The 21,474-nt window shown below is 45.8% G+C and overlaps 1 protein-coding gene across 16 annotated transcripts in view; it reads right to left on the bottom strand.

Moving 5' to 3' along the window:
* The window catches only part of NRXN3 (neurexin 3), a 1,449,735-nt gene that overhangs the window by 1,338,932 nt on the left and 89,329 nt on the right, over nucleotides 1–21,474 (bottom strand). For all 16 annotated transcript variants that reach the window (XR_012655819.1, XR_012655820.1, XM_075065588.1 and 13 more), the window contains exon 3: nucleotides 449–466. Coding sequence is in view for 14 of the 16 variants with exons in the window: in XM_075065588.1 (XP_074921689.1) it covers nucleotides 449–466 (18 nt within the window). In the remaining 2 variants the exon portion in view is untranslated. The remainder of the gene's footprint in view (nucleotides 1–448; nucleotides 467–21,474) is intronic.

Raw genomic sequence — 21,474 nt, 5'->3', positions numbered from 1 at the left:
CGGCAGCTTTTGGCTCTGGAGCCAGAAAATGGAACAGACTATAACTGGAAAGTGAAACTGACTAAGCAACTTTCAGGATCCCAAGCTGAGTGACAATTCAAAAAATTGAACTATAAAGTGATGAAACGTATGTTTCAGCTTTTCAAATGCAATAACCAGTCTGATTATTAGCAACACAGAGAACAATTTTTTTACAAAACCTGATTTTTATCTTGACAGCATCCCTACAACTGGTCTATTTAGTTTTGTGCCGAAAGAGAAATTTTGCAAGGGAACCTCTAGATACAGAACCTCTATACAAAGACCTTGTAATCCAACCCCCACAGGCCCAGCACAACATTCGCTCTGAACACTCATAGCCAGCATGGTGAGATTTCTACCCACTCTCACTCCCTACCCACCCACCCCCCCAAGAATAATCTTCCAGCTCAGTGAACATAACACTCACCTGGAATATGATTGACATCTGTCGAGACGTTTTCAGGGGAAGCAGAAGGGAGATGTGGAAAGAGAAAGAGAAAGAAGAGAGAAAAGCATTAGAGACACACACACAGCAGCTCAGTATCCTTGCATGGAAATCAATTTCATGCAAAACCAGAAGTAATTAGGTTTGTTGGAAGGCCACCAGTCTGCAGCCAAACACCCACCCATGCAAGGGAAAAGGGGTTGGCTCCCCCTCCGCTGTACATGTAAAAATGAATCTTCCATCATATCTGTCTGGAGAAAGTATGCTTCTGGAATCAGACGGACCCAAGTCAGGCCTGTTCCTGCAAGAATATCAGTTAGAATATTCTATGGCACTTCATGCACAAATGCAAACAAACAAAAAACTCACTGGCCCACAGCAGGTTTTGTACTTCACATAAATTCAAGCAAGTTTTCAGAAAGGGGAAAGGAAATTGCTCCCCTTTTAAGAGGGGTCATTTGAATTTATGACCTGTTGCAGGGCTCTGAACACAGTTCCAAAGAGAAAGCCTCTCCTTTCAATTCCTCCTGCCAACCATTCCAGGTGACCATCCTTCATTGCAGATAGTGGGGTTTGTGCGTCAGAGGTTTGCACATGTTGTCTCTTCCCAAGATTCTGGATTCAAATCAAGAGCTGTTCAATATGTTTTCCCCTCGTGTGATACAAGATCCCTTTTCCGATCAATGAAATTAATCCTGGAATAAATAAGTTCATTAAAAAGGAGAGAAGCAGGAACTTGTAAGCTGCCATATCAATCATGGGTTAGGTACATCTTAGGAGCTATGGTGTCAGTTTCTATGCATAGCCTATCAACGCCAATGAATGAAGCAAAATAAATTCCTGCTTCTCTTTCCACCATCACCAACTTAGTCTCATTCCATGCACTTATACTTGTCATAACCTCTGTGGGGTGAGCCTCTGAGATCTCACAAGCTATCAGGATCTAGCTAGGTCAGTATTTGAACAGGAGTGGAATCCTCCAAGGAAAAACTCACAGTGCAGCAGGAAGCAGTGCTTCTGATTCAAAAGGTGGCACTCTTCCCTCTACGTATCTAACCAATGCCCAAGCATGGTGATGGAGGTGCTGTGCTGCCGGAAGTATCGTCTTTTAGACAAGATATATTAACCACCTGGGGTCACTAAAGTTCCCATGGTACTTTTCCCACAAGACTAGGAATGTACTATGCTGAGTAACTTGGCCCAATACTAGCTTTGAATAATATATTCTTCCTCTCTGGATCCCCTGTCCAGTTTCAGTTTGATATTAGATTCTCTACTCTCTGTCCTAAACTGTTGTGATATTGTAGAATACTGTGACACAGTCACCATGTTCCACCCCAGCAGTGGCTGCATTTCAGTGGTGAGCAAGTGAGCCCTGTTCATATTGCCCATTGTATGTTACTTTCTAAGTGACTTTAGGATCTTTTAAGAATAGGTACACAGGAGTAGGTATACATGGCACTTTATAGATATATTAAACACAGTCCTTGCCTGAGGAGTTAATAATCCACAAAAGACAACATACAGACTAAGAGAGGAATACAGAACCAGATCATTTCATTTAGATTGCTTAGGTTATGCATACTTGCTGGGTCCAGGAGGTTTTATTTTATTTTTATGTGTATGTTTTAACATAATCGTGTTTGATATATTAGGGAGCTGGCAAGGGAACAGGAAAGGACATCTGGCACTGAAAAATTGGCTGGAAGAAGCTAGTTTTTAAGTGCAGGGAGGATATTCGAGGTGCAAGGAGTAGAGTGTGCATTGGGAATGGTTCATGGCATGAGAGAAGGGGAGAGATATAGAGCGGAGATGAATCTTGAACTTGAGTGTGGAGGAGTGTGAACTTAATGCAGAAGTAGATTGGAAACCACTGGACGGATTTATGCTGGGAGGTTTTGAGGGCATCAAAATGGGAGGCTAGGGAGATGGTAGCATTCAGGGAGAAAGATGATGGAGAAGGATGAGATATCACAATTATTATTGATAATTCAGCAGTTGTATCAAGAATCCATTCCAGACAGGCACAGAAATCCAGTACTAAGTTCTCCTCCTCTAAGGGACTTCGCCTCAAGCTTAGTGTTCAAATGAATGAACAGAAAGAGGAAACAGCCAACATGAAACCAGACTTAGGCCTGGTCTACACTATAAACTTAGGTTGACATAAGCCATGTTTAAATCAATCTAATCATGTGTATGTCTACACTACTGAGTCCCATCCACTGATCTAAGTGGCCTGTAAAGTCAACTTCTGTACTCCACTTCTGTGAGAGGCATAGCGCTTGATTCAACATCCACAGGTCAACATGGGGGTAGTGTAAACACTGTGGTGTATAATTCGAATGAATTGGCCTCCAGGAAGTGTCCCACAGTGCTTGACTGTAACCACTCTGGAGAACACTTTCAACTCCACTGCACCTCAGCCAGGTACACGGGGAACAGCCCTGGGAACTTTTGAATTTTAATTTCCTGTTTGATCAGAGTGGAGAGCTCGCCAGCACAGCTGATCATGGATACTTAAGGCCACAAACATGCTCCAGCATGGAGTACACAGGAGGCGGTGGATCTCATTGCTTTGTGGGGAGAAGAGTCTGTGCAGGCAGAGTTCCAATCTAGCAGAAGAAATGCTAACATCTATGCCAAGATTGCCTGGGGGAGAAGGGCTACCCCAGGGACATGCAGCAGTGCTGTGTGAAAATAAAAGGAGCTTCGGCAAGCGTACCAGAAGACAAGGGAGGTGAACAGAGCCTCACAACAAGTGAACAGACATGCCGCTTTTATGAGGAGCTGCATACAATTCTCAGCAGCAACCCCACCACTACCCCAAAATGCTCCAGGATACCTCCAGGGCCCCAAGCAACCTTGAGCAACAACAAGGAGGATATTGTTGACAAAGAGAAGGAGGAGAATGTGAGGCAGGCAAGCGGAGGATCCATTCTCCCCAACAGCCAAGAATTGTTTTTAATCTTGGAGCCCATCCCGTCACAGGACCAGTTGGCGGCAGAGTGTGATGCTGGGGAAGGCACCTCTGGTGAGTACACGTTTCCAATCAAACTGTAAGGGTTACCTGCTATTATTTTTTATGTTTAATCTGAACAAGAAAGTAGGTGTAGTGGGTATCGGTGGCCACTCCAGCTATGCAGAGGGTGTTCTCTGAAAAAGACTATTGATGTGCACAGGGATGGCCCAGAAATCTTCCATGGAGATCTCTAGGAAGCTTTCACGGAAGTACTCTGCAATCCTCTGCAGAAGGTTTCTGGGAAGGGCTGCCTTATTTTGTCCACCATGGTAGGACACTTTCCCACACCACTCCACTCTGCTGGCATCATTGCAGCACACAGCACTGTAGCGTAAAGGCCAGGTCTGTACCCAGATACTTACAGAATCTGCTCCCTTGCCACCGTTGTTACCCTCAAGAGAATGATATTGCATAGAGTCACCTAAGGGAAATGAGGGAACTTTTCAATGCTAGCTCTTAAGTAATCCACCCCATTTGGTGAAATCTGGGTCACACAACCACGCCTTCCCAAGCATGTCCTGGTTGCGGTTGGAAGGGATCACCGTGTATTGCAAGCAACACTGGGGAAAAAGGCGGGTGGGGTGGCAGGTTCCTGTTTGTCTCCCTTTGCCTCCAACCTAGTGCCATTTTTGTAAAAAACAAACTATTTGTGAGGCTTTACACTGGTGCCTGTCCTCAAGCACCATCCAGGTTGCTAGGGGAAGGAGGGCTTTTCTCAAGTTTCAAACTGTGTTCCCAAGGATGTCTTCACAAAAGCAGCAGCACAAGACCTCTCACCCATGCCCTGTGCCTTATTCACCATGCTGGAGCAGCAAACTGACTCTTACAATAGCCAATGGTTGTGACTGCATTGTGGCTTGCAGTGAAGTGTATTGAGCGATGTGTTTTTTTAATTAAAAAAAAATTAACCTTATGCCAGAAACAATGTATGCACTGTCAATGCTACTCTTCTGCTTTGTATTCCTGGCAGCCGACACCTTGTCCATGGGACATCCTCCACACTGGGACAGAGACTTTCCCAGATTAGAAGGTGGAAAAAAGACGACTCAGGAGGACATGTTCAATCAGTTAATGCATGCCTCCAAGAGTGACAAGATGGAGCTCAGGGCATAGAGGATTACACTGACTGAGAACCTGGACATGGACAGGGAGAACAGGAGAGCATGCAGGGAACAAGAGCGTTGCACACGGGAAGAGAGACTGTGGATTATGAAGGAGCAATCAGACCGTCTGGATGAGGCGTCTCGATGAGGTTCAAGAAAGGCAGCCTATGCTGAACCTGCTGCCATCATCGCCCAGTTCTACATCCTCCTCCCTCAAACGTCCTATGAGGCGGTGGGGGAGGGGGATGTTCAGTATCCCTTGCACTCAACACCAGGGAAGAATACATGGACCAGAAGACGCCCATTCCCACACCTTTGATTGTTACTGCAATGCATCTGTAGGCAAGCTTTCCTTGTTTCTCCCTTGCCCCCCCAGTATTATTAGCCCTTTTGCCCCAGGTTATCTTACTGTTCTTTGCTGTTTCCATGTGTTTGTGTGCATAATAAAACTTAACAGATTGAGGAGAAAAGGCTCTTTATTCATTCAACACATGATGGCTGGTGGAGGTGGAGTTTACAGGGGAGAAAATGAAATAGAGGGGACAGCTTGGTAAGGAACAACACAGATAAGTGTCATATTACTCTGACTCAATGCTGAAACTGGTTTTCAAAGTCTCACAGAGATGGAGAGCCTGTCAATGTGCTCTTCTTATTGTCCTGGTGTCTGCCTGGCAGCCAATTTTGAACAGACAGTCTGCCTCAAACCCCCACCCCAGCAGAAACTTTTCTCCATTTGTTTAACAGATATTATGGAGCACACAGCAGGCAACAATAACAATGGGGATGTTGCTTTCACTGAGGTCTAACCTAGTACACAAACAATGCCAGCGACCTTTTAAACATCCAAAGGCACATTCCACCACCATTCTGCACTTGTTCAGCCTATGGTTGAACAGGTACTTACCGCTGTCCAGGCTGCCTGTGTATGGCTTCATGAGTCATGGGAGCAAGGAGTAGGCTGGGTCTCCCTGGATCATGATTGGCATTTCAACATCACTAATGGTTATTTTGCAGTCTGGAAAGAAAATCCCTGCTTGCAGCTTTCTGAACAGACCTGTGTTCCTAAAGATGGACGTTGTGCACCTTTCCTGACCATACCACACTGATGTCAGTGAAATAGCCCCTGTGATCCACCAACCCTTGCAATACCATTAAGAAGTACCCCTTTAGGTTTATGTACTTTTTGGCAAGGTGGTCTGGTGCCAAGAGAGGGATATGCATTCTATCTATTACCCCATCACAGTTAAGGAACCCCATCGCAGCAAAACCATCCACTGTGTCCTGCACGTTGCCCAAAGTCACTACCCTTCTTAGCAGAAGTCTGTTTATGGCCCTGCAAACTTGGATCACAACAGATCCCATGGTAGATTTACCCACTCCAAATTGATGCCCCACTGACCAGTAGCAGTCTGGCATTGCAAACTTCCACAGAGCTATTGCCACTCGCTTCTCCACTGTCAGAGCAGCACTCATTTTAGTATGCACTTCAGGGCTGGGGAAAGCTCTTCACACAGTTCCTGGAAAGTGGACTTGCACATTCAAAAGTTCTGCAGCCGCTGCTCGTCATCCCATAGCTGCATAATGATGCGGTCCCACCAATCATTGTTTGTTTCCCAGGCCACAAAATGGTCCTCAACTGTGTCAAGGTGATGCATGACTGTCAACCAGCAACTGCAAATTGCCCAGCAAGACTACGTGTGTGGCATCACATGGTTCCATGGGGCAGATCCTATATTGGGTGGGTAAATACTGCAGGATAAGGTGCAAGATGTTTGTAATGCTCACACCAACAGTGTACAGCTGAGTGGGGTCCATGCTTATCGTGCTATGGTGTCCACACAGGTAACCCAGGCTTATGAAAAAAGGTGTGAAGAAGGCTTGGTTTATTTGCCGCTGATTTCAGGGACGGAGAGAGGTAAGTGCATCATGGGAGGCTAATGCCATGTTCCCATAACCATCTGTGCCATTGTTTTGGTCCCATAAGGCACTGCAAGCCTGACCCAAAATTCCACTCAGCTATATGCACTGTGGGATAGCTACTCACAGTGCAGTGCATCATGCGTCGATGCAAGCCCTAATAGTGAGCATGCACTCCGCTGACACAATGAGCATAGTATGGACTCACAAGATCAACTTCTTTTAATTGGAGGCTCAATGTTGACTGAGGCCACGTCTACACTACGGGATAATATCGAATTAGCTAAAATCGGTTTTATAAAACTGATATTATAAATTCGATTTCATGCGGCCACACTAGGCACAGTAATTTGGCGTTGTGCGTCCATGGTCCGAGGCTAATGTTGATTTCTGAAGCGTTGCATTGTGGGTAGTTCTTCCGTAGCTATCCCATAGTTCCTGCAGTCTCCCCCGTCCCTTGGAATTCTGGGTTGGAATCATTATTGTCGGCGGGTGGTCTGGGTAAATGTCGTCAAATCATCTCCTTCCTCTGGGAAAACATCAGCTGACAATCCTTTCGCCCGTGTTTTCCTGGATTGCCGTGCGGACGCCAATAGACGGCAACCATGGAGCCCATTCAGCTTTTTTTTTCCGGCCACGTACTATGTGCACTGGATGCTGCGGACAGAGGTGATGTACTCAGCTGCTATACACGCATTCACTGCTTTTGTCATGATAGTCAGAGGTGGTTACAGTCGTCATGTACCGTCTTACTCCGGAGTAAAGGCAATGAAGATGACGGTTAGCCTCCCCCTCTTGTACTAGTCCCGCTGCTTATCCATGTAGTGCCCTGCGAAATCGCGGGGCGCAAGTCAAAAGCAAAATTGGGGATGACTCCCGGTCAATCCCTCCCTTATGGTTTCTAAAATAGAATCAGTCCTGCCTAGAATAAGGGGCAAGTGGTATAGAGGACCAGTGTATCAGGAGAGCACAGCTGCTCCGTGTCAGTATTCACAGGAGGTGCCCCTGCAACAACCCCACTTGTTGCTTCCCCTTCTCCCCCAACCTTCTGGGCTACCGTGGCTGTCCTGCCCTTTGGTGTCATGAGTAATAAGATGCTAGAAGGTAACACTGATGTAGACATAAATATGAGGGGGAGGCAGCCTCCTGGCGCGAATGATATCCAGCAGGTACAATTAAAGCGGTGGGGAGAGGGCACAGCATTGGCTGTGCTTGACAGTCCAGAAGTACATGATCTTTTCTTTACACAGGAAAGGGAGGGGCTGAAGCCCCCAGTTGCTATGATGAAGTTATTTATTAGCGTCTGTCCATCTACTTGGAGTAACCAGGGAATGTTGCCCTCATGTCACATGTTAATAATTCATGGACGGTTACTAGTCCTACGCACCCGTGCTACCACAGGGGGAGAGGGAGGAGGAGCGGAATATGCTCTCACTGCTGCAGCTCGCGTTGAACCACAGATTCAGTACACATAGGGTGAGACTTGAAAGAAGTCAGAAATATGATTTCTTCCTTTTCTTTCAGCTGGTGGGGCGGGGAAGAAACTGGGAGCTGATTCACTGAACACACCGCAGACCTGTGTTGACCCTACAGAACACTGGGAGCCAGCCAAGAATGTAAATACTTTTCAGACTGGCTGTGGACTGTGGGATAGCTGAGATCTTCAGTAACCTCCATGACCATGAGCGTCCATTGAGTCTCTGGCTCCCCGTAGGCTTGTCACGCAGCGCTGTGTATCTGGAGATTTTTTTTTCAACGCTTTGGCATTGCATGTTCTGTAACGGAGCTCTGATAGAACAGATTTGTCTCCCCATGACAGCTCGATGATCCAGTATCTCCCGTACGGTCCCATGCTGAGAATCTTTTTGGATTTGAGACTGCAATCGCCACGTGTGCTGATCAAAGCTCCACGCTAGGCAAACAGGAAATATAATTCAAAAGTCGCGGGGCTTTTCCTGTTTACCGCCCACACTGCATCCGAGTTCAGATGCGCACAGAGCAGTCAGTGGTGCCTGTGTGGATACCGCCCGGAGGCCAATAACGTCGATTTCCATCCACACTAACCTAATCCGATATGTTGTATATGAGACGAATTTAGCGCTTAGCTGCCTCCTCGTCGGGGAGGAGTACAGAAATCGATTTAAAGAGCCCTTTATATCGATATAAAGGGCGTTGTAGTGTGGACGGGTACAGCGTTAAATCAATTTAACACTCTTTAAATCGATTTAAACGCGTAGTGTAGACCAGGCCTTACATGAAGTTGACTTAACTTTGTAGTGTAGACATTGGCTTAGTTACAACCAACATTATACTGTCCCGTAGCATGGCATCTATGAGCTTAGTTCTGGACTGAACCACTGTGCCTGATGTTAGTAAATTCGGTGTATGAGCCTACTTAGTACCTCTGAGCCCCATGAAGAGTTTGCTGGAGAGCCTGGGGAGGGAGATGGAGCAGAAGAAGAGAAGGGCAAAGAAAAGAATAAACCAAAGACAGCTGGGGGTGGAGGGCACATTAAACAAACAACAGAAGAGGGGCAGTAACTGATGGACTTTTTGGAATAGCACCCATTAAATTGTCTGTTAATTAAAAAGATCATGAGGATGCTCATGCGTTTATCATCTCACTGCTACTTGCTACACAGACAGCCACCAAAATGGTGCTTCCAAATGCACCAAGTTCCAAATGTAATCAGGGTGAACAGTCAGCACAGTGGCCTTGGTTTATGAAGCATAAGTTACACTTTCCTTTTCCAGTACTGTTCATCTGGGGGGTGTCCCCAGAAACACAAACCCCCAAATCCGAACAAAATTCTCCCCTCACTCCCTTATATTCTTTTGGAAAGCCCTTGTTGCTCCAGATCCAAGAATTGCCATTGAAAGGTCAATATTTGCACCACTGCAACACCTTTGCAATATTTACATTGCTAGCACCACACTGCCACAGAGTTACTTGCTATTCTAAGTATAAAGAAAGATTGTTGCATCTCAGACACACCCCCGTGTGGCATCTGTTGGCAAATGCCGACTTTCACAGTGAGACTGCTTGCATTTTATTTGGGAGAGTTGCTTTTCTGTTTCAATATAAGGAAGAGAGCGCACAGCCTGCAAGCCTTCTCAGTAATACCTTACAATAATACACCAGCACGGTGTGCACCTCAGCTCACATGGCTAGGGCGTAGCTCAAGCTTTCACAAGAGGACTCTATAATAAGAATACAGCAGGCACAACTCACTGTTTTAGGAGTATCCCTACAAAGTGAGAAAGGAGGGTGCAGGTGACATTACACCCAGCCCAGTTGAATGTTCGGAATTGATTCTTTTTGCCCTCTTCCCAGCCCCCAAATCTTTGCTAACCTGAGATATTCTTTCACCCCATAAGCTCAGAACCTTAAGGCTAGGTTTTCTAGTATGTTTTTAAAAGGAATGTATAAACAGCTTCCCACTCTCTCTCTCTCTCTTCTTCCTCAGCACCAGCCCACCTTCCTCCTCTCTCTCCTACCAGTAATGAAAAGCTAACGAAAAGCCCAGTGAACAGGGGGCTCAGTTTCATGTGGTTGGAGGTTTATCCACTTCCTCTGGCTCAGGGCACTTCAAACACAGGAAGGTTTGTCTCTCAACAAAAGGCAAGGCAGGGTTTGCTTTATCCTATACACAAGGGCCCATTTATTGCCTCTTTGTAGAGGGCTGAGCTGCAAGCCAGTGCTGTTTGCTTTTGTTCTTTGATGCCAATAGCTCAGTTGAAAGAAGGATCAGCAGGGTTGCTGCCTTTGTCAGGTGCAGCCCCAGCCACCTGGATGGGGTGGAAAAGGAAAGAGGAGGATGAAGGGGATGGAGAGGAACAAAGCAGATGATATTAGAGCTCAGATCACAGCCCTGCCTGTAACAAGTATGTCTGAGATTTTTTGTGTGAATTTTAGTACTGAGAGGTGCCAGCATGGGAGCCCCGAGAGCAAAGACCTCTGTTCAGCTGAAGGACAGGTACAGCATAAGCCACAGCAGGGAAAGATTTCCCCATACATATTGGCCCTGTCTCAGGCTGAAAAGACCCACTCTGGGCTGAATGGCTCTATCTCCTATTACTAATCCACCTCATCCCTCCAGAGTACTCCTATGCGGCTCTCAGGTTACTCCCGGTTTGAATTACAATGAGTGGGGAGCAATATTAGGTTGGGGGGGGAGGGGAGAGGAGTAGAGAGTTTGTGGGAAGAAAGAGGAGACTTTTTGTAGAGGGTGACATCCAATCAAGAAGAGTTCCCGTGGTCAGCGGCGGCTCCAGGCACCAGTGCTCCAAGCATGTGCCTGGGGCAGCAAGCCGCAGGGGGCACCCTGCCGGTCCCTGTGAGGGCGGCAGTCAGGCAGCCTTCGGCGGCTTGCCTGCAGGAGGTCTGCCGGTCCTGTGGATTTGGCGGCAATTCGGTGGTGGGTACGCCGAAGCTGCAGGACTGGCGGACCTCCCGCAGGCGCACTGCCGAAGGCTACCTGACTGCCATGCTTGGGGCGGCAAAAAGGCTCCAACCCTGCCTGTGGTAGGGCAAAAAGTGGGCATAGGAGAGCGGGTAGTGGAATACAGACATGGGCCACATATCTCAAAATACTCCAGTTGGTGGAGTAATTTTTTCTCCTTTTTCTTTGGAGTGCTGGTGTGAGGCAAACTTGCAACTGGACCAGGGCTGCTCACTCAGCTACAATGACCCATCCCTCTAGCAGGGCCTGCCATAACTCAGCCCTCAGGCATACTGCAGCAGCCTCTGGGCAGGGCCAGAGTCAGATGACTCCCCAGGCACAGGTATTTCACTCTCACCATAAAAGCTGCAAGTTACTCTGTGCAACAGCATGACTCTACTAAGAACTCTTCTGCTGCCTTGTGGTGTTACAGACTCCCTAAGCTTCCCAGCTACATCCAATACTTTCCATTTTCCTGCCCCACTTTTGCCCAAGTCTTGTATTAAGACTGCTTCAACTTTGTCTGTGTCCTATTCCAATCCTGTTTCAGCCCTGTTCCTGCCTCCTGACCTCCAGATACTTGGACTGACTCCAGCCTGGCTTCAACCTTCAGCCTGCCTCTGATCTCTGACAACAATCCTGATTTGGCTTGTCTACAGACTCTGACCCCAATTCTTACTTCAGCCTGTCTCCAAACCCTGGTTTCAGAGCTGCTTTTGGCCCAGTCTTGACTCTACATCTGGCTTTGACCCTTGGTACTTCTTCTCAACCACTGCTCCAACCACCAGACCTGACCACCTAGAACCCAGACCTGACAGCTAGCCCGTATGTGTATTCCACTGTTGGTGAATGACAAGCAGTACTCACTGAAGCGTGGGCATGAGAGGTATTGATGACTGAAGGACCACCAAGCCAAAGTATGCATCAGCTGCAGAGACTTGCACTAGGGCACAATTTCATGTGAACATATGGCTAGAACTGCATGTTGCTGCTTTACAAATGTGAACGAGTGGCACTTCATAAAGCGAGGTTACCGAAGCTGCCTTAGCTTTAACAGAGCATCCCCTTGCTGAGCAGGGGTATCAGCTAACTGGTAACAGAGCAGGAGACAGCTTGAAATCCACTTAGAAAGCCTCTGAGAAGAGATTGTCACTTCATCCATTCTGCCAATCAAGTGAAAAATCTAAGCAATTTACTAAACGATTTTATTCTGTGTACGCAGAATGCCAACACCCAGTATACATTGGTGGCATGTGGCTTCGGGAAAAAAGACAGCTAAGCAAATTGTCTCGTTGAGGTGAAAGTCTGAGATTACTTTGGGGGTGAGTTTTGGGTGCAGTCTCAACAAAATCTTATCCTTATTGAATATTGTATATGGTGTATCAGTCTTATGGGCCCTTATCCTTCAATCCGAAGTGATGGCTACTAGAAAGGAGACTTTCACAGATAAGAGGGACAAGCAAGCATGTCACTAATGGTTCAAAAAGTGCCTTGGTTAACATCAAGAGGCCCAAGCTAAGATCCCATGTTGAAGCAGGCGTAGTTACTGGAGGGAAAATTCTGACTAGATCCTTTAGAAAACATACAATCACTGGATGGGTGAAAATGGAGTGGCAGTCAACTGGATGGTGGCAGGAGCTAATTGCTGCCACCTCTGCTCATAAGGAACTAAGGGAAAGTCCTAAGAGTTTCAAGCTAAGCAGATAGTCTAAAATAGCGTGAATCTCCAATTCTTGTGGGAAGATCTAGTGATAATGAGCTCAAAATAGAAAATATCTTCCACTTAGTTAAATAGCAATTTCTGATGCATTATTTCCTGCTCTTTTTAAGGATGGCTTGAACGACTACCAAACATGTCTGCTCTAGCTCAGCGCCCATCCAAATACCAAGCCATGAGGGGTAGGGGGTCCAGGCTGGCATGCCTTATCTTGTCCTGTGTCAAGAGGTGTGGGAAATATTGGATACTCATGAGTGGATGGGCTAATAGATGGAGAAGTTTGGGGAACCAAAACTGTCTGAGCTACCTGGGATCCATGAAGATGATCACTACCCTATCCTGCTGAAACCTCCTGAGAACTCAAGATAAGAGTGGGTTGGGAGGGAAGGCATACCTTAAGTATCCACACATAGAGATAGAAAGTTATCTCCCTTGGAGTCCTAACCTCATGCCCCTCTGAAGCAGTACACCTTGCATTTCTTGTTTTCTTGTGATGCAACCAGGTCCCAAGGCAGGTATCCCTAATGTCTGAATATGCTCCTCATCATGGAAATGTGTAACTCCTGTGACAGACCCAAACCAGTGGGGTACAGGAGTCTTGTAGAGGGCAAATATACTGGTTACCGGGTGAGTAGCTTTCTGTTCCCCGAGTGACCAGAACAGGGGCTGGACTAGAGTAATCAGGAACTTGCTAGAACCAATTGAGGCAGATAGGCTGATTAGAACACCTGCAGCCAATCAAGGCAGGCTAATCAGGGCACCTGGGTTTAAAAAGGAGCTCACTCCAGTCAGGCAGGGGGGAGCCAGAGGAGAGGAAGTGTATGTGAGGAGCTGGGAGCAAGAGGCGCAAGGAGCTGAGAGTGAGAAGGTGTGCTGCTGGAGGACTACGGAGTACAAGTGTTATCAGACACCAGGAGGAAGGTCCTGTGGTGAGGATAAAGAAGGTGACATCTCTCAATGGAAGTAATGCTGGTGTCTCCCAATGTCAGATTCCCCACAAGGAGGAAAATGTAGGTTCCATTTCTAACTGTGGTGCCATCAGTATAGTTGATTCTGAAAGGCCCCTACTGGTGGAGGAAATGGGACAGCAACTTCCTCTTTCACAGTGTATGTAGGTCAACAGTGGGTCAGAATCTTCCTTGTAAGGATCAGGCTTGATAAGATGAGAGATTGTGGATCTAAAAGGATGATATTCTCCAGGGTAGTGTACCTATCACCAGTCAGTGGAGGTTGTGGGGGAGAACTCTTTTCTCTCCTCACTGTCTGAGCTGGTATAGGAAGGCCTTTGCAAGTTAATGCTTCCTTATGAGAGCATGATGGTACTATTCATACCTGGGGCTCTGTGACCCAAAGGGTCATTAATGCCAACTGGCAAGGGGGTTACAATAATAACCTGATTCTGGTATGTTTTACAAAGAATGTCATGTGAGGTCTTACATGAAAGCCAGGGTCACACTGGTCATTGTTATCATTGTGAAATATATGTACAGATACTATGTAAGGAGTTATGTATATGTACTGAAAATATGTTCTTAGATTCTCGTCACAGTGGAAGTGGAGGAACTTGTTTTCTTTCAGACAAGAGATGTTTATTCAGCTCTCTCTCTGCTGGATGCAAATTGAGCACTGTAAGCTAACACATAGATCTCCATTTACACACAAAGTTATCAAAGAGATATGAAGGCAACAGGGAAGCAGAACATAGAAAAAACAAGCCATAGGCAGTTATACTGTATTTGAGTACAGGCAATGAATTTGGGAATATAAGTAGGAGGCAAAGAAGACACCTGCATTTACGAAGCAAATGGGCAGTGCATTTACATGCATGGAAACAGGATTTCAGCCAACCTTGGTTGAAGTCATTGCAGAAAATATTGGGTAGACAAACTTCTTTAGACTAGAGAGTAACTGTTAGTTAAGCTTAGTGTCTAGAGAGTGTGTTATGGTTTCATTTTATATACAACCGTTTGTTTCCAATATCCTTATTCACTATCATTTAAGTCTATGACAATAAAGTTATTTTTGTTTTAACTATAAATATATCTCAGTTCTGTGGTATCAAGCAAAGTGCTGATGCCAGGTTGAATCTTATGAGCTTGTGTGTTCTGCTCTTTTGGGAACAGTGGGCCTGGTAGTTCTGTGGGTAGCCAGAGACAGGGACTGGATATCACAGAGTAATGCTTCTAAGGAATTCGGGAATAGGGCATGCCCACTGTTCGCCTGCAAAGCAAAGTAAGGGCTAGCAGAGCCCAGAGGAGAGTGCTTGAGTAACTAGTAAGCTGGTGGTGCTAGCAAGCTGACAACTAGCTAAGGACAAACAAGATTCCTTCGCACTGGAGGGCAGGGGGTAACAAGGTGACCCACAGTCCCGGGTACCCCAAGAACTGCCACAGGCTCTCTCTTTTTCTTTGCCAGTACCAATAGTTGTCCAAGCCTCAGCTCTCAATGTCTCTGTGACAGATACGGCAATTTCCTGCATTATCTGTCAAGCTGTCCTGAAATGACTCAAGAGCGTGAGTACCAACCCCAGAGCAAACTGTTAAGAGCCAGGGCACAAACCTTAAATTGGCCGTGAGTTCTAGACTTAGATTTCACCAACCAGTTATCAAGTGTAAACTCCTCAGGAACTATAACAGCCTTAACATGGAGTCACAGACAGTTCCCTCATGTACTCCAATCTGCTTTGCCACCTTGGCAAACCTACCTTTATGTTACATCACCACTTACACCAAATATCACAGCAATATTCAGGTAACTCCCAGTCCCAAAGGACCAGTCACTTATCCCAGGTCAAATGCACCTTAGATCTCACACCAAAGGCAATGCCTGTAGCCAATCCTATAATAAACTACATAAAGATTTATTATCTAGGAAAAGTAAATAGAGTTATTTACAAGATTAAATCAGGTATACATATATACTTACCGAAGAGTTCCACCTCTAAGTTTCAAAAAATAGTAGAAGCTTCTATAATAAGCTAGTTCTATACATCTTTTAGGGTGAACCCAGGCTAAACATTAGGAATCTTTTGCTTATGCCTGATAATCCTTGTCTCCCCCCGGCCCTGAATCCAAGCAGCATACAGAACTAGTTCCTCCTTTTAGAGGGTTTTTATTCCCTTTCCTCCCACCACTTCTGTTTCGAGTTGCAAACTCAGTTGATGGGAGGATTCACTTGCAAGACTCATCTTCTCTGGGGGAAGCAAACAACATTCTTTTGCCCCTTTCAATCTTTCATTCTAGTAAACAACAAAGTTTTCACTTCAAATCTCTTATTTGGGAGCACCGGGGGGAGAAGAGTAAACAACAAAATCTTTGGCCCCTTTTAACATTTCCCTCTAGTCCATCTGGTATCAATGGGCCTTCAGTTGGAAACTAGCATTTCACAATACTAGTGTTTCTTTCCTGTCTGGTGATTTACACAGTTAGAAAGGCTTACAGTGGAAAGGCTCAAATATTACCTTGCAATATGGGATACAGAAGTTATGAGTAAGATCAATGCATGCAGCAACTCACAAGCATTCAATAAAAGTCAAAACATTACACATTCTGATAATTCTAATGCCTATTTTAATAATACTAGCAGATGGGGTGAGCCAGACTGATAAGCTATGCATTTGTCGGAGTTCAGTGAAGACATGGGGACCTTGGCCTGAGCTGGCACCTGATCTGCCAGCATCACAATATCTTGGGGAAATCTTATTATATTAAGTCTATGCACTATTGTGGGCCAGGGATTGTATGTAATTCCATGGAGGAGGGTGACAACAGTGGGGGGTGATTAGGCAAACTCACTCAGGTTGCAACACATCCAGAGAAGTACCACCACCTGGAGAGGCTCATATATACTGGTTCAAACTGGATTCTCCAGAGACCAACAGACAAAGAAAGGATTTTTGGATAAACAGCCTGAGTTTAAACTGACTCGGAGTCTTCTTTCTAATCCAGCAAACTGGCAGGACCTTCTGTCCAAAGGCAATCCCAATCCTTCCTGGGAATGTTTGGAAGGACTTTGGCCTACAGAGGCCCCATACAATGATTAGTTACTTCTGGAAAGCTTTTACCATGTGTGTAGATTCTTTTATTGTTTGAATACGTTTTTTCCCATAACGGTTTCATCTTAAGAATAAATGTGATTGCTTAGAAAGAGCTGTATGGTAACATACAACTAGGAGCAATTATGCTGTTTATAGCCTCTGAGGAGCAACCAAAAGCTGGCCTGTTTAGATGCTCTGACTTGCTGGGGAACAACATAGTGTAGGCAGGGAACACTGTAGCTTGGAAAAATTCCAGTCAGAAGGAAAACAGATAAGGGTCTCTGTCCAAGAGAGGTGACAGCCGGAGAGCCAAAAACCTAAAATTGTGTGTTCACAGAGGGTGAATACAGGTTGCTCTGAACTGTGACAGTTTCTCCTTGCTCAGCACCAATGACAGACCTGCTCCTGTGGACAGTGCCAGAATAGAGGCACTTTGCTCCTCGGAGCCTGTGGATCAGCACCATGACTCTTAAGTGCTCCTCAGCCTCCCAGAACAGGACATGAAGAGCCACCTGACACAGAAAATGTCAGGGAATAAGTCCTCCTCTCAGAGGTGGATTTGGTCGTGGATTTCTCTCTGGTACTCGACAGTGCATCCCACTCTCCCTACCCATGGTCACTCCTGCATCGAAAGTCACAGTGCTAGGAGGTGCACTTGAAGGCCTTGTCTATACTGTTTAAGTAAGTCAACCTAAGTTACGCTACTTCAGTTATGTGAATAGGTCGACTTACCATGGTGTCTACACCTCATTGTGTCAACGGGAGACACTCTCCCACCGACTTACCTTACTCTTCTCAGGAAGCCGGAGGAGTCGACAGGAGAGCACTCTGCGATCGACTTAGCAGGTCTTCAACAGACCCACTAAATCGACATTGACTGCATCGATCACAGCAGTGCCAATCTACGGGTAAATGTAGACATGGTCCTAGATGTTTTGAACTAGCATATGGGGGGACAGGACTGCCTAGCCCAGATCAGACTGTGGCTTCATTGCACACTCCATCAGATGTTTCTTGTATCTAGATTCCCACACTTGCAGGGTTTGGCTGGGAAAGGAGTGGCTGATAGTGCACATTTCTGCTAAGTGCACTTCTCTGAGTCAGTACAGGCTCCTCTGATGGTCATCACTGACTGTGAAAGCCCAGGAGCAGGAGATAGAACTCCAGAAGCTCAGAAACCTGGGTATAATCTAGGTCACACATGGGTGCGGGGCAGGGTATCTGTAAATACTCATTAAAACTATTAACTAGCAAGTAACAAAACTTTATATTTACAAATTAGCGAAGGATCGACTCCTTGCACGCTGAAGGGTTCCACCTCAGAACATGCCACGGTAGAAAGGAAGTGGAGAGGCTGCCCTGTCCCTTATGTCCTTGGTTTGGAGCTCCAGAAAAGGAAGGGCCAGGCACAGCCAATGGACACTGCTAGCAAGAACCTTCTAGTCTCAGTGATTGGAGTACATGCGTACACCAGATTGGAATAAACATAGGGACCAGCACTCAAAGAAGAATGTAATGAAGCAGCAGGTATACGACTCATTCTCCCACTTCCAAAGCACAGGTCCCTACAATTTGGACTTCTGGAGAATTTTCATTTCCTGTGTCAACATGGAGTAGTTCTGATTCTATCCAGGAAACAGCAGCAGTCTCTCTCAGTAAGTTACACTGCTATGTTGCCTTTCATTCTGGAGGATATCTTAGGCTTTAAACTCTCATGAGCAGATACTCACTTGATGTGTTCTACAGCACTGCGTACAGAATTAATAAATAGGATCCCAAAGCACTCATTAACTATGTGAATATAGGAATCATTCATCCAGTACTAAAATGCAGGCAGCATTTGCTAAAAGGTCAGGATGATTATTTAACCACCACAGGTGGCCAGGACCTTGGTTTTACATCTCATCTGAATGAATAGCATTGATTTGATGCACATGCACTGAGCAGCCTGAATGCATCACCATCGTACCCTCCACAGGACACTGTCATGTCGCCCTCTAGTGGCCTGCATAGAGGCTATAAATCATAGAAAACATTCATTCTCTTTCACCTCGAGTGGTAGGAGCCCGGGCTTTGTCCCCATCTTAAATCAAATCACCCACACGGGCATGGCATGGGCTACAGCCAACGACTGTGACATTACAACTGTCCAGACCTTTAAAAGAGAGCTTCCACAAAACTTGGCATAAAGGGATTAACTAAACCTACTCCTTTACAGAACCAACATGTAGAGCCACTTAACTCAAGTAACAGTAGAAGGAAAAAACTTTAGAGAAAGTGAATTTACAATAATCTCTTTAATTAACTCTCTATCATCACCATTATTAGATAAAGTCGCTCACTGATTTAATGGCTTTTTAACGGGACTCCAGTGGAATTATCACCCTCCCAGCTCACTCTGACATACACACACACTCCGAGACTCTAGTCATACTGGCTGGGAAAAACCTGATTGTCTTGCAGCCCGCAAGATGCAAAAATCCAGTCTGAACAAGTGAAATTTAATTACTTAGTGCCCTGTACACGAGCTGTTAAGCTGCACTTAAATCCCCTGGGAGCCAATGCCAGTGACCTCGGGATGAAGTTGGCTACTACTTCTTTTTAGATGCCATTAGATGGCAGAAGAAAGGGACGATGTGCCCTCCTGCCACTATGCTCTGTTCCTCCCCATGTCCCTGCTGTGCCCCCCAGACTGCAGTGGGGAAGAGCATCTGACTAATTCTAACTGCACTCTTTCCACACAACAGGATGGTGTTCAGTAGTATTTATGGAGACTGTGGCAGAGGACAGCTTTCAGTCTTGGCCTCAGATCAGCTGTGCAGGTAAGTCTGTGTACCCAGGACATTTAAGCACATGTCCACACACAGCAGTGGCTTATCCTTCAGTACAACCCAACTCAACCTGGCCAGAAAAGAAATTGGGACAAATTCAAGACTGTCTTTGGACAAATCAACCTATTAGTGCCCCTGACTTGAACCCTCTCCTGTGCCTTGCTTGGGTTCAGCTGCGGAGTCAGACTCCTCTTCTCCAAGACCTCCAAAAGGTCATTGGCTGCCCTAAATCCATTGTCAACACTGAGAGCTCTAGCCCCTATGAAACGGGTACCCTTTAAGCTTAGCCCAGGTGCTATACGACTAGACAAGAGGCATTGGTCACAGAAGAGCTTAGATACTATGGTGGTGGGTGCCCCAGAAATGCCATAAACAGAGTAAGCTGTGCTTTTGTAGCCATGTTGGTCCCAGGATATTAGAGAAATGAGGTGGGTGAAGTAATATATTTTATTGGACCCACTTCTGTTGGAGAGAGAGAGAGAAGCTTTTAAGCTTAATGAGAGACTTGAAGAAGAGCTCTATGTAAGCTCGAAAACTGGTCTCTTTCTCTCCAACAGAAGGGGGTCCAACAAAAGATATTTCCTCACTCATCTTGTCTCTCAACTAGGCAGAATAAGTCCCTCCCATATACACTGCTATCTGTCATTCAATACTGCACACAAACATACATCTCTAACCAACAGGAACATTATGTTCATCACACTTGCTAGAAATTACATATCCTCTGACATTCCAGGGGCCACTTTACCCAAAATAAAGGACTACATTATTCTACTGCAATATCTCAATTGTAATAACACACACACTTCTGTGAGCTGCAGCATGTGGGCCCACTGCTACAGAATACTCTAATGTTCTTTCATCTTTTGTGGGAGGAGAAGGGGCTGCCAAGAAAGAAGTTATCTTTGGGTTTTCATAAATGATCCTAGTGAGGAGGTCAAGAAACATTCTTGACTTCACTCCCAATGCATCTCAATTTGGTTGGAACTGGACACCACAGTCTTCTAAAACTTTCTGTGGCCTATACTCCCCTCCCTCCTTTATGCCGCTTGTGTAACCTCTCTCATTCATTTTTGCACCTTCTTCCATGCAACCTCTTATGTCTGGAACTCTATCCTCTCCCGTGCCTCTTACTCAGACTTCTCTCCGAGATGCAATCTTCCACACAGCCCTTCAATAAATAATCATAAATTGATTGTAGATTCTTACAAAAAGCTGTGTCACTATTCCAGAGCTACAGCTGAACCTGGCTTTTCCATTATACGTCTAATTTTCTCCTAAGTCCTAACTCTAAAACAAAATCAACTGGCATGACATTTCAATGCCTCTACATCATCACAGGGTAGAACTGTTATTGTAAGCTTGAAGTAAATCTCACAACAGAACTTAGATCTGGCCCCTTCGCACCATTCCATTGGCTCAAAAGAGGCAGAAACTGGATGAATCTCCAAGATGAAAATTTCCCCTGAGTGAGGGAGTCCTTAGTTGCTGTCACTAGCCCCTACCACAGATTCACTGCCTCCTCTTAACCCTGGCATAGGGAATGTGCTAAGAGCATACTGGGGCTAGAAGCATTAAAGAGCTCCTGTTGATCCCAAGCTACCTGCTGGAGTTCTGTTGGTGATCTCAGCTAGTGGCTAGAGTGATCCTGGATCCACAACTAAGATACTTCCCCTTGGTGGCCATTACCATTTGGCATATGCTCTGAAGTAAACCAGGGCTGGCTAGACCCAGCTCCAGGATGGAGGAGCTAAAGCTCCAAGGGTCAGTCCTGGGGCTGGTTTTGTTCAATATCATCACTAAAGATCTGGAGGATGGTGTGGATTGCACCCTCAGCAAGTTTGCAGATGACACTAAACTGGGAGGAGTGGTAGTTACGCTGGAGGGCAGGGATAGGATACGGAGGGACCTAGACAAATTAGAGGATTGGGCCAAAAGAAACC

This window comes from Chelonoidis abingdonii, chromosome 4, assembly GCF_003597395.2.
Source record: "Chelonoidis abingdonii isolate Lonesome George chromosome 4, CheloAbing_2.0, whole genome shotgun sequence".
NCBI lineage: Eukaryota > Metazoa > Chordata > Testudines > Testudinidae > Chelonoidis > Chelonoidis abingdonii.
Note: the sequence above shows the minus strand (reverse complement) of the source record. Positions and strands in the feature narration are given on the sequence as shown.